Source organism: Rhipicephalus sanguineus, chromosome 1 (assembly GCF_013339695.2).
Source record: "Rhipicephalus sanguineus isolate Rsan-2018 chromosome 1, BIME_Rsan_1.4, whole genome shotgun sequence".
NCBI lineage: Eukaryota > Metazoa > Arthropoda > Arachnida > Ixodida > Ixodidae > Rhipicephalus > Rhipicephalus sanguineus.
In genome coordinates, this window is record NC_051176.1 from 77,080,155 (window position 1) to 77,093,232 (window position 13,078).

A 13,078-nucleotide genomic window follows, 5' to 3' on the forward strand; every position below is an offset into this window, starting at 1 on the left:
CTCAAATATTGCAGGGAGTGCAATATTATTGTCATGACCTTTCCATGTGGCACCTGGCATAGTTACTTGCCTAGTATATCAAGAAAAAACTGAGAATTTATCTTCATAAGGGCCTCGCAGACAACCCCCACAGTTCGACATCAATGTTGAAGACAATACTTTGCCACAATGAAATGCGCATACATCCAAAAAATATGTCAGGTTTCACATCAAATTTGCATATTATGGTTTGAACTACTTAATGTAACACTTAACATAGTTAATGGTCTCATTTGTAAAGAAAATAACTGCTCAATAGCCCATGTCTGCAATCCTTGTGCACAGTTGTCAAAAAATGAGGGCTGTGCCTAATTTGGCATTTGCACGGCAGTAAAGCATAACCTACAAGATAGCACGTTCCACCCGTAAGCTGCCTTGCCTTGGCCACGTCGTCGACACCTGCCTTCCACCTGTGAGCTGCCCTGCCTCAGCCACATCACCATGCCAGCTTTTGATCAATGAGCTGCCTTGCCTTGACCAAATCACCATGTCTCGCCTTCTATCCATGAGCTGCCTTACCTCAACCACATCACATCACCATGCCTACCTTTGATCAATGAGCTGCCTGGCCTTCACCTAATAACCATGACTGCCTTCCATCCATTAGCTGCCTTGCAGCTTTGTTGAAAGAGTGTTCTTCAGAAATTCCCTTACAATATATCTGTAGTACAGACCAATAACCGTAAATCCACGAGTGCCTGCTTTGTTTTCTTGTGTTTCCTTTCATCAACCCTTAAAATTTTATAATATTCACAAATGGCTTTGATTCTTGCAATTGAGATAAAGCCTCAACTGCTCGAAATAAAAAAAATACTTGCAAAGAATACTGCACGACACGAATGAGAATGTCGGCAGAACAAAACTGAGTAATTTTCAACCGTATGGGTAACTTTAAGTGCACTCAAGGCATGGTGCACAAGCACTCTTGCATTCTGCCAGCAGTGAAACCCAGCTGCTACAGTTGGAATCAAATTTACGACCTATTCAGCAGCAGAAAGCTATAACTACCAAGTTAAAGGGGTCCTGCAACACTTTTTGAATATGGTCGGAAAATGCCGCCAATTGGTAGACGAGGTGCTTGCGAACATGTTAGCCAATCACTGTAGCGCAGCACGCGGCATGGAATTTACAATTAAATTTCAGTCAGCTAGAAATCACTCGCTATTCTCTAGACAAATGACCCCATATACCCAAAATCAACCACGTCATATACCCAAAACCACATGAACACGGCCACTGGTTGATTTGAGCAAACATCGTGAGCTGCATGCACCACGGCTGCCGCAATGTGCTGTGCCGCACCGCGCTCTACACCAGTGCGCTTGTGAACATAGTGAAAGGGAGCTGTGCATTTAAAGAAAATAAGAAAGTGCTCAGTCATGAAGTGCACTGATGTATGGACGTGGCTTCTTGCGCCCTTGCCAACTCCCTACTGTGTAGCTCTCAGCAAGCTCACTGGGATGAAAAGAGAGGAAAAGTGCTTAGAGCGTGCGACGAATACCTGCAACCCCGCCTCGTACTTGACAGATTCTAAAAATGCTTGTGGCAGTCGATTCGTGAGGCAATAAACTCTGATAGTGAGGTCCTTCGACGATAACTTGACAAGTGCTGCAGGGCCCCTTTAACTTGATAAATACACACAATTGTACTAGAGAAAAATTGATGCACAGCTCACTCACAGTTGGCTGTGGTGACGCTGGAAGGCAATCCGTTTGGCGTAGCAGCTGCTGCCTCTGCAAACTTGGAGGCAGACGAAAGCTGCTCAGCCATCTGTCGCCGCCGATTGTTGAGGGTTTCAACAAACCTGCAAAAAAAAAAGACCAAAATTGCAAAAGAGGCAGAAACTGTGCTCTCAGCCAGGTCAAGGAAATGCTCAGAGCACAGATTTTTCTTCTTACAGAACGACCTTAAAGACACAATGTTGAGTGATATCATCAGCAGCAGCGTATTCGACGTCCACTACAGGGCGAAGGCATTCCCCAATTACAGCGATACTATCGAGGACTTCTGATTTGGAGCAATTTCTGGAGCGGCTAGGTTTTCATTTTGGAGCACCTTGGAGCAGGTAATTTTGCATCTGGGAGCACCCTGGAGCAGCTAATTTCACATTCTGCAGTAGTACACTGAAGAAGTAAGTTCTATTTACATTCAGATACCTGAATAATTATTACAAACTCATGTGATGAGCTAGATAAATATCTCGATTTGTTGCAAATCTCAGGAAGAAAATGCTCTTTGGAGCACTCATTATTTCACTTGATTATTCAAAAATAAGCGCGCCAAGCAGTTGGATGTTGTGGAATAACCTCCTCAGTTATTTTTTTGCTGACGAAACCAAAGAAACAGAATACTGGATCAATAAACTATGAAATAATACTCTAAACGCAGCTATAGTATGTGGTCATCAAAGTACACGGCTCCTGCCATAAATTTATAACCTTTATGTTAATAAAATGTTGGACTTAAAATCAGCAGAAGTGACAGATAAACGCCACAACATACAACAGTGCCTCAAGGCATGGGTGTCGGCAGGCTTTTGTGTTGTGTTTTGTGTGTGTTTTGTGTGTGTTTTGTGTGTGTGTGTGTGTGTGTGTGTGTGTGTGTGTGTGTGTGTGTGTGTGTGTGTGTGTGTGTGTGTGTGTGGTGTGTGTGTGTGTGTGTGTGTGTGTGTGTGAGAGAGAGGGGGTGCAAGTGCGCCCTTTGCAACCCCTTGCCGGCGCCCATGCCTCAATGCTAAAAATTGACATAGTCCCTTATGCATTCTCCGAAGGGGAACGCCTTTTTTTTAGCGCGATAGCGTTAAAAAGCTCGTTTCGCAGAAATTCCAGTGTTGACGTCGGTGATGGTTGTGAGCGAAAAATCATCATCTTTTCCATGACCAAAAAATCTAGAAAGATGCAAATAAAATAAATAATAAAAATCTGTGGGCTTGAGTGAGAATCGAACTCAGGCCGTCTGCGTGGCAAACAGGTGTTCTACCACAGAGCCACGCTATTTCTTGAAACTGCTTTGGAAAAAAAAACACTATGTGAATGTTATGTAGTGGAAGGAGTCTCCTTAATGCATGTAATGTTGCATGGCAGAAGCGTAGAATCGGGCCAGGCGTCAAAACATGTGAATTGCGCAACGAGTGGGTGTTTTAAAGGTCCACCCATTACAAAGCGCTCAGACATATTTAATCATCAGCAGCAGCAAATGCATCAACAAAGTGAACAGTGTGCAGGTTCGCATGTTGCCTTACGAACGTGTAGTGGGCCCTTCACTGATTCGCAAAAGGAAGAATTATGGCGTAGTGGGCACTTAACAACTGTATTTTCGGCAGGCCTTCTAGGATACTCGGAAACAGCCAATGTTACGCGCACAGTCATTCGTTTCCTTACGGCATGGTTGAGGCATGCACCGAGAACTGAAGCCAGGCTAGCAACTGAGAAGGTGATGTGCATTGCGGGGCCCAATTACGCTATAGTGTTCTACTCTTGAAGGCAAAGCTCAAGCGTCCTCCAAGTTTTCTTCCCAGTCGATTGTACTGATCCTCATGATTGATTAATGAACATTGCCACACGCCGTGCGGCGCTTGAAACGAGCTACCAGCAGTGTTTCTGGAATGGACGATATCAAAATAACCGCCACACTTGATCACCACCGATAGGCCCAGAAGTCATGAACCTTCACGGAGAGCGCATTTTGCCGTCGAGCCGACTTGCACAACGGAAGTTGTGTTGACAACGTGCATGGCGTCCTGGCTTAATTGCAACACACGCACGAGTGTTGTTTTGGCTGTGGAGTAATCCTTGGTCCATGGCTGTGACTTTGGTGCCCCAAGATCAAGCTGCACGTTCTTTGTGGCGCTGGCGGTGCGACTGCCGCTGATAGACCCCGTAAAACCCTATACTCTGACACAGTTTGGCGCAATTTACGTCGATTTTATCAGGATGGTGCAGTAAATCCAATTCGACGCACTTTGGCACAATCGGCGCAGGAATGGAATCCCTGCAATTATCTGCAATTTACCGTCTTGTGCGAGCTGATCCCATTTTATTTCTGCAAAGATTTTAATTTTAATCTCCCCACCTAACTGGCTACCATACTTGGCTGCGTTTACACCCACAGTGCTGTGGATATTCACAAGCTGTATGGCTTCCATGTTTACTACATACATATGTAAATGACAAGAGAGAGTGGCCACTTTTTTTCTGCATAACAAGTTGCCCAACGTGCATGCCTGTTCCACATCAGTGATATCACCAATGCAACTGGTAGACAAATCTGAGATGCTGAACACACTGAGCACTTACAACTCATAGTTCTGCTCCTCAGATTCCTGCAGCATGTCCAGTTCGTCGTTGGTCGCATTTGTCTCCTGGCTGTTCCGCTCCAGCTGCAGCAGCAAGCTCTCCCGCTGCATGGCCAAGCAGGGGTCAATCCAGCATAACCAACTAGACAACAATGGTACACACTAAAACAGGCAGGGACATTTCCTAACTACAGAGATTATTAGTGTCTTCTAAAGCCAGCCAGCACTGAAGACAATGAAAGCTAAGAAGAAAGGTTCAGGTCAAGTAATAAGACTGCACCTGAAAGATAGCTCTACTACTTGACGCAACTTTGCGTTAACAAGAAGCGTCAGAAAGTGTGACTGCATTTTCTTGCGCACAGACAAACTTCTTGTAAATTTTCCACGCATTTCGCTCAGCCATTGCTGTAGCAACTGCCAGTGTAATTTTACTTTGACGCCGTGTTTAACACTGGCTCTGCGGCATGAGACTTAGGATGGCCACTGTCTGGTAGCTGTCTGTATATCCATATATGGCAAGTATTGGAACAAAGACTATATTGCAGTTGAGGCAGATAAGAAACTGCCATTCTGCAGCTTCATTATTAATCATTAGATGGCGTAAGAGAGCTACAAAAAAAGATCAATGCCCTGTGTCCCCTCGCTATTCCGTTTTGTTCCTTTGGGGTTTTCTAGTCAGTGCTGATTGTTAGAAAAAGTATTTGCCAATTTTAAATATCCACTATTCGATAAGAGTAGTACCGAATCGAACAGAACACTATTCCATTCATTATTCGAAATTTTCGAATATTCGCACACCTCTACCCTAAAGGTAACTTTGGCTCCCCCGTCAACTTCTTTGTAATGAGGTTTGGGTGTACACCTAATCATGCAAATCCCTTTACAGCCTGATCCCATTGCCTACTAAACCATATTTCAGTTATATGAAACAGTGTTCAGAAGACCCAGCACTGGGAACATGTCACCCACCTGCAGCTGGAGGAAAGGCAGGTTGAACCACTTGTACAGGAACTTGAGGCCAAAACCATTGCGCAGTGATGACTCCGCATAACGGATCTGGGCACTGCCCGGGGGCCTGCGTGTGAACAAGAACCAAGCACATTTTATATACCGACTTTCTCCCCATGAAAGTCATAAAAATAGGGGGTGCGTCTTACACACGGGGAAATATGGTATACTATTTGAAGACAAGTCACGAACACTAGTAACAGTGAGGTAGTGTCGACATAAGGCACCTTTGGCAACAAGCACAGCACAAGATGCAACTGGTTCACACAATATGAAACATTTAAGTGTCATACATTAAGCATGTCTTAGTTTTCAATTTTAAACTTGCAAACTACCTCGACCTTGAGGACTTTCATAAAATTCATATGGCTACAATAGTGCCTCAGCATATCTGCAATTCTTCTTTTCCTATACAGTAAAAGCTCGTTAATTCGGATTTCACGGGACCGGGAAAAATGTCCGAATTAACCGAATGCCGAATTAACGAATGAACAGGAAAAACAACATTAAAATCAAGTTGGAGAAGCATACCTTTATTTGCTGAAGTATTTTGTAATGGTCGTCTGCGTTTTCACGCAGATTCCGGCTTACATTACAATTTTTCTTAACTTTTCCAAATGGCCAACAGCACGCAAACTGTCGGAAGTGCTCAGGCAAACGCCCTCTAATATTAAAAGCGCCTCCGAGACTTCCCGTGAGGTGCGATGAGGTCGCGACATCATTAATAATTTCTTGATCGGGCAGGAGACCAGTCGTGGCGACACAATCATCAATCGCGATGTAGTCCTGAAAGGGCCCCTCACCAGGTTTGACAATTTTGAGCTGACGAGCGCAATGCATACACTGGGCGTTCACGATCACGTCTGCCAAAATTTGCAACGCTACGCGCCGCAGAAACGGGTCAAATTTCAAGGTGAACGCTGCTTGCCCTTCTTCTCGCGGGCGCGCGCTTTAGAGAATGAGGGGATGACGTACATGAGAAAATGGCCCTACGTAGATGGTAGTGCTGTGACGTCGCTCCTCTACGTAGACGACTGTGCTCTGACGTCGCCAACAGTAGCACGTGGCACTGCCCTAATTATTTGACACGACATGTGTAGTTTGTGTAATTTGTTGCTTGAATAGATTAATAAAACTTGAGAGAAATAATGAGACACACAAAGCGAATGTGTGAGTCTTTTTCATTTTTTTTTCGTGAATTGCAGCAAGATGCGGGGCTGATGTGCCTCCCTTTCACATGCGTTCGTCTCCCCGCGGTTAGCGCATCGAGCAGACGCCAGCCCTGGAAACGAAAGTAATGTTCTGGCGCGTTCGAGCACTCATTATGCTCATTTATTCTACCGCGTCCAAGTAAACGTTAATGCGCCACTGGCTCATGATACCGCCACTCTCGTGCTCGTACAAATCTCTCAACTTGCATGCCCGTCCCGCAGAAACAGGCAGTACACCACAGAGAACGCAGACAAAACGCCCATGGCCGCTACATAAAAAAAAGGTAGCGGCCGTGCAACACAGCTCGCGTGCTCGGGCTGGCTCGGGCACGTCATGCGCACGTGACCATGCATGCGCATGACGTGTTCAAGCGTATGTGTCAAGTGAAGAGGGTAGGGAAGGGATTTGGCTTGCTAAGGCTACACGGGGCGAGTGGCAAGAGTTTGAAACTCGCCTCCTTGCATCATGGTTTCGCGCCGCTACAAATTATTGTTTTTCTCAGCTCGTAATGAACCGATTTGAAAAATTCTTGTGGCATACTGCTCTTCATTCGGCACACAACAACTTCGAGCGTCTAACTAAAATTTGCTATGTGGCCTGGTGAGGGGCCCTTGAAGGGTCATATCTGTGGGAAGGACAGCATCGAAGGTCGGGCAGTCACCGTCGGTGGACTCGGCTGACACCTCGTCAATGCCACTGTCGGCTACAGCCACATGCTCGGGCCTCGCACGTAAACACGGTTACAACGGGAAAAAACAAGAACTCCGCAAGAAGAGACGGTGCCGACACAACACAAGGGAAAATGGCATCGGAGGCGCAGTGGAGCGAAGAAGACGCCGACGTTTGGTGACGCTGCGATCGCCCCCACTAGTTGATGACGATGGCGATGTCACTCAAGTTTCGGTTTCGCCCCAGTGGTGCCAGCGCTGCTTTACCACACATTTGTGTAGCGGCAGCCGTCAGAATTTGTCCGAATTAAGCGGTGCGGAGCCCAATTCTGACGAATTAACGAAGGTTTGGCCCCATAGATTAACATGCACTTTGGCCGGGACCAATAGAGCCGTCCGAATTATCCGAATTTCCGAATTAACGGGTGTCGAATTAACGAGCTTTTATTGTATCAAGTTACCCTAGAATATTGGTCTTCACAGTTAAAACTGAGTTTTACAAAATGAAACCAATATACCTCATCAAAATTTCTCGCTTATAACCAAACCGTTCCCTGGAAGCTAATGGTACGCAATGTCCGATAAAAGCAGCAAAGAAAATAATGTAATAGAGGTCCCAATGCTGCAGCGCCCAACAAATATGTTTACCAACACATGTTCACTCACAAGCATTCAACTTCAAGCCAGATGGCCATCAAGCAACTCAGTTTACACCTGAAAAGAATAAGAATGGCAATAACGCACCGCTCTACGGATTCAACATAGAAGCGCACTTGGTCCTCGGTGATGTTTCGGTGGTGCTTCATGTCTAGATGGTTGGCCAGAACCAGAACTGGAATGTTGGCCGGAACCTTGGGCAGCTCGCGTTGCACGTAGTCAAAGGTCCTGGGAGCAAAAAAAGGCAGAATATTCAGCTTGTAAGGCAAGCAAGACACACGTACAAATGCTCAGTTTTTAAAGAAATACTAGCACTGCCAGAAAGATCCCGAACCATCTTTCTTTCTTTTTAAGGCTCAAAAACGCTTTGGAGCAAGTGAAAGGCATTTTTTAAGCATTTAGTATTACCATTAGTTCTTAAAAGGACCCTGAAATGGTTTTTGAAGTTTTGTCAGCGTTTAGGCTACAGTATCAGCAAATCATTCGCACCACAAATTAAGTGACGCACAGTATACCAAGGCAGCTACGGCAATTATATGTATACTCCCCTCAACTCATCGAATACAGAGGCGTCGCTGTCAACTGCAGCGCACCCTCTGGCAAAAGAGAAGTGCACGGAGTGGCGAGATCTGCTCCGCCATATGCCACCACACTACCAGCCGTTTTTATTTTATTCTGCTGTACGGTGACAATCTACAAAGGCATGTGGTCAAAAAAAAAAAGGTATTTGAGAACGATCACAGATAAGCATAAACTCGGGCAATGTGATTGCGTGTTTGAGGGGTGAAGTTACAGCCTCAGACACGTGTATGCTGGCGTTGATCGAATAGCGAGAGCCTGACACTCACTGCAGCGACTGCTCGCGAGATGCCTTACAAGTAAAGGGGTATTCAGACGGGGGGACAAATCCTTGGGGGATAAAGGCGGAGCCTAGTGACGTCAGCTCGTGAGGAGAATCCCTCACAAATGTCCCCCACTCACACGTACGGGGCGAACGGAGGGGGAGACCAGTGTTACCAGACTACTCGTGTGGCTTGTATCGCCCGTTTCACGAGCTGCTGATGGCGAGCTGCAGATGACCCCAACTGCAGACTGGACACTCACTGCAGACTGGACACCCACTGCCGCTCTCTGCAGGAGCAAGTGCAACAATGTGGCCAAACAAGAACCCGAAATTCCGCTATATCCCCCACCGCCGGGGGATCGTTTGTCCTGTTGGGGAAAAGGTCCCCGTATCCTCCGAGAAGTCGCGGAGGGGTCGCGCCCACTCACTAATCCGTGACGCCGCGGTCACGTGATCCGCAAACCCCCCGTGTCCTCCGCCGATTTCTCCCTAGTGTGAATACCGCTTCACAAGCCTTACACGATGTTGCAGCTTTACAAGCCACCAACTGCTAGATTTGCAGCACACAATTCAGCTTGGACAATTCATGGTGTCTGAGAAAAGAAACTTCGAGATAAACACAGTCACGCAGCTCATGTCAACACGGAGCATGTCATAACACAGGCAGATGACGCTCGCTGCCCACTCGAGGTTCAGTGACGTAGACTGGACTCACCCAATCAGATCTGTTGCCAGTGCTACGTGAGGAGGAACAATGCTACGTAAGGAGGAAGTCGGAAGTTGAAAACTTGTTCAGCTGAGCCGCTGTGACTTGTAGCGATTTGCATGATTAAAGTCTTGTAATAAATTACACAGATGACGCAAAGAGCTTAAATCAGCCTGCAAATGATTCTTAGGACTTGCTTTACCGGCTTAAAGTGTTTATACAAAATCGTCAAAACCGTTTCGGGGTCCCTGTAACGGGGCCCTGCAACACTTTTCTAAGTAACCCTCGAATAACCTCACTATCAGAGTTTATTGCTTCCCGAATCAACTGCCGCAAAACATTTTAGAATCCGTCAAGTACGAATGGAGCTACAAGAATTTGTCGCACACTCCAAGCGCTTTCTCTTTCCTTTTGTTCCAGCGAGCGTGCTGAAAGGTGCACAGGGGGAGGGATGACAAGAGGGCAAGAAGCTATGTACGTACGTCAGTGCACGTCGTGACCTTGAGCACTTTCTTGTTTTCTTTGAACATGCGCTCCCCTTTCAGTCTGATCACGAGAATGCAGGTGTAAGGGGTGGCGTGGGCACGTCGCGACATACTGCAGCAGCCGTGACAACTATGCAGCTCACAATGCTCAAATCAGCCAGTGGCCATGTTCATGTGCTTTTGGGTATATGACGTGGTTGATTTTGGGTATATGGTAAGGGTGTGCGAATATTCGAAAGTTCGAATATTTTTCTAATAGTGTTTGCTATTCGATTCGATTCGCACTGGACTTTTACTATTCGAACTATTCGAACTTCCCAAAAACAAATGCAGTCGACGTCCGATTGAAAGTGACCCCTTCAAATTTTCAATATGCTTCACCTCGTTACACTCTCGTATTGCGGCAAAGCTGCCTTTCAAGCTTCGTTACGGTCGAACTTTGCCAAGACAGTCTACGTCCGACTGGAAGTGGTCCCTAGATTTTCAATATGCTTCACCTCATCACACCCCGGTATTGCGGCAAAGCTGCCTTTCAAGCTCCGTTACGGTCGAACTTTGCCAAGAGACAGTCAACATTCGATTGGAAGTGGTCCCTAGATTTTCAATCTGCTTCACCTCATCACACCCCGGCATTGCGGCAAAGCTGCCTTTCAAGCTCCGCTACGGTTGCAAATGTATTAACTCGAGAAAACGCTGGTTCCAACATGGAGATGAAAGATGTGGGAAAGGTGGGGGGCTCAATTAATGCTGTTTTGGACCTGAAATTTGGGCAGGAAGTCAGAAAAATCGGAAGCCAAAGCTTTTTAGCATCCAAAATTTCAGATGTTCTTATATATCGACGTCTACGAGCCAGCTTTGGAACTCCGGACTTGAAGGGAGCACACCCTTGTCCGCCACATCAGTTGGGCTTCCACAGAAGTTGGAAGAGGAGGAGAAGCTGAGGAAATGGCATCTTTGCCTATCACGTGTAAAGTGTTGTCGGCAACACTTTGGTTGCACCAAATCATGTACATAAATACAATTCGGCCTCTACATTGCCTCATTCTTGATAAGACAACTATGAAACACCACCAGCGCTTCATCAATCTAGCAAAAAGAAACACTTTCATGTTGCTATCTCACAAGAACATACTTAGGGATTCTCTGCAACTTTTTTCTGCAATTCCACTTCGAAGTATTCGAATAATGTTTGAGAAATATTCGAAAATTATTCGAAAATTATTCGATTCGATTCGCACTGAACCTTTATTATTCGAATTCGCTTCGCACCCAAAATTTTGCTATTCGCACAGCTCTAGTATATGGCAACATGTGTCGAGAGAATAGCGAGTGATTTCTAGCTCACTTTGAAATTTAATTGTAAATTCCATGCCTCGTGCTGCACCATAATGATTGGCTCACATGTTCGCAAGAGCTTCAATTACCAATCGGCAGCATTCGGCACCAATCGGCAAAAAGTGTTGTAGGGCTCTCAAGAGAAAATGCAGTGAAGCGAAGGAAAGCAGAGAAGACATTGTTTGTAGTTTTTAACTGCAGTGTAGTGATTATGACAAAAATAGAAATTAAGTGGATGGAAAAACAACTTGTCGTCAGTAGGGACCAAAACCCACAATCTGTTTCTCTAACTTATAAATCAAAAGGTCAGGGTGTATACTCACCATTGCTTGGTGATGTCTAGCATCATGACGACCCCATTTGTGCCCTTGTACACATCGATGAACTCTGCATCCAATGCAGCCTCCTCAGGTACCTGCCATACAAGAAGGAAAGCTTTTTAATTTCTACACTAAATCAGAAGAAGCTTTATGGACAGTGAGTAACTGTGACTATAAAAATATATGCCTATTCACATTATTATGCAATGAACCAGTTCCAAGCAAGCAAATTTACTGAAAGCCTTGCTGCATATTCTAAAAGCTGATGTACACACCTGTGCTCTAAGCAAAGGCACTGTTGCCTGTTGGTGACTCCCGAATTTAGTGTGAGATACCGACGTCTCGTACCAAAACAAAAAAAAAGAAAAATTACTGATGTCAAATCAAATATGTGAAGGTACAAGAAAAAAAAAGCAGTGTTTCCAAATATGGCGGAGGACCCTACCCATGGCCCCAGCACAGCCTACAACACTGGATGCTCCACTGGACAAGCCACTGGATGCCACAAGAGCACGCTTTCTGGAACAAGCATAGTCATGTTTCATGAGTGGCCGTTTGTTTAGAGATGACCAGCAGCTGTGCCAATAATGCGGTAGCTTCTATACTATTCCTATGCAGGGGGAGGGGGGGGCATAGGTGTCACTGTACAAGTGACTATACAGCTTTATACGAATGCGGAGCTCAAACTAAAGCTCAATAGAAAAGTGTCAATGATGTTAAACGACGTGGTACTAGAACAAAAAAGCAACAGCTGGGCTACTTTATAAACGTGGCACATTCAATGATGACAAGAGGAGTTGATGCACAAGTACCAATGCAGAGCTCAAGCTAAAACTAAACAGAAAATGTCAACAGAAAAGTGACAGATTAAGCATGCATCTCCTCCAGTTAACATGGCCTTGAGCAGTCAGGCACCGGCGAAGTGGGATTTCCACACGCTTTAAGGCTGCAGCTCATGTTATCTCAATAAAACGAGAAGCAACTCAACATTTTTGCTCACTTCCGTTTGCACTGTTCATCACCTCAGGTTGTGAAAGCCCCCATATATAAGGCCAATAAAGCTATTGATATTTTTATAGATGGTCGTATATTGCTATCACCGTCAGAGCTTCGCCTTTTGGGCAAAACGGTGACTTTTTCAATAAGCACCTTTCATGCAAGAGCATTTCGTCAATGCCCGGTGTTGAGGTATTTGCCACTCATTTAGCAGTAGGTGCAGTAATGAGGTTACAGTCACAGTGATGGCAAACTGCAGATTACCCTAATGTAATAAAAGTTTTGCAAGTACCGGCAAGTACAAGGCATAGGCAAAGCACCTTTATCATGAAATGCACTGTGAACTGTAAGTATCCCGTATTATATGGGTTCATTTATTATAACAACTGTTCCACCGACAGTCCTGAACACCACTGTGAAAATTACCACTAGGAAAATTATTTATGCAGTGGCAAAGGAAACCGTAAACAACTTAAAACTGTTACAAAGAAAATCTGCTGTCAATTTATATTCA

At 45.3% G+C, this 13,078-nt stretch overlaps 1 protein-coding gene across 3 annotated transcripts in view; it reads right to left on the reverse strand.

The window, feature by feature from the left end:
- Positions 1–13,078, reverse strand: part of LOC119393175 (rab-like protein 6) — a 113,200-nt gene that overhangs the window by 80,670 nt on the left and 19,452 nt on the right. For all 3 annotated transcript variants that reach the window (XM_049414834.1, XM_049414828.1, XM_037660013.2), the window contains exons 4-8: positions 11,572–11,663; positions 7,966–8,106; positions 5,303–5,408; positions 4,335–4,438; positions 1,719–1,843 (exon numbers count right to left, since the gene is read on the reverse strand). In XM_049414834.1, coding sequence (XP_049270791.1) covers positions 1,719–1,843; positions 4,335–4,438; positions 5,303–5,408; positions 7,966–8,106; positions 11,572–11,663 — 568 coding nt within the window. The remainder of the gene's footprint in view (positions 1–1,718; positions 1,844–4,334; positions 4,439–5,302; positions 5,409–7,965; positions 8,107–11,571; positions 11,664–13,078) is intronic.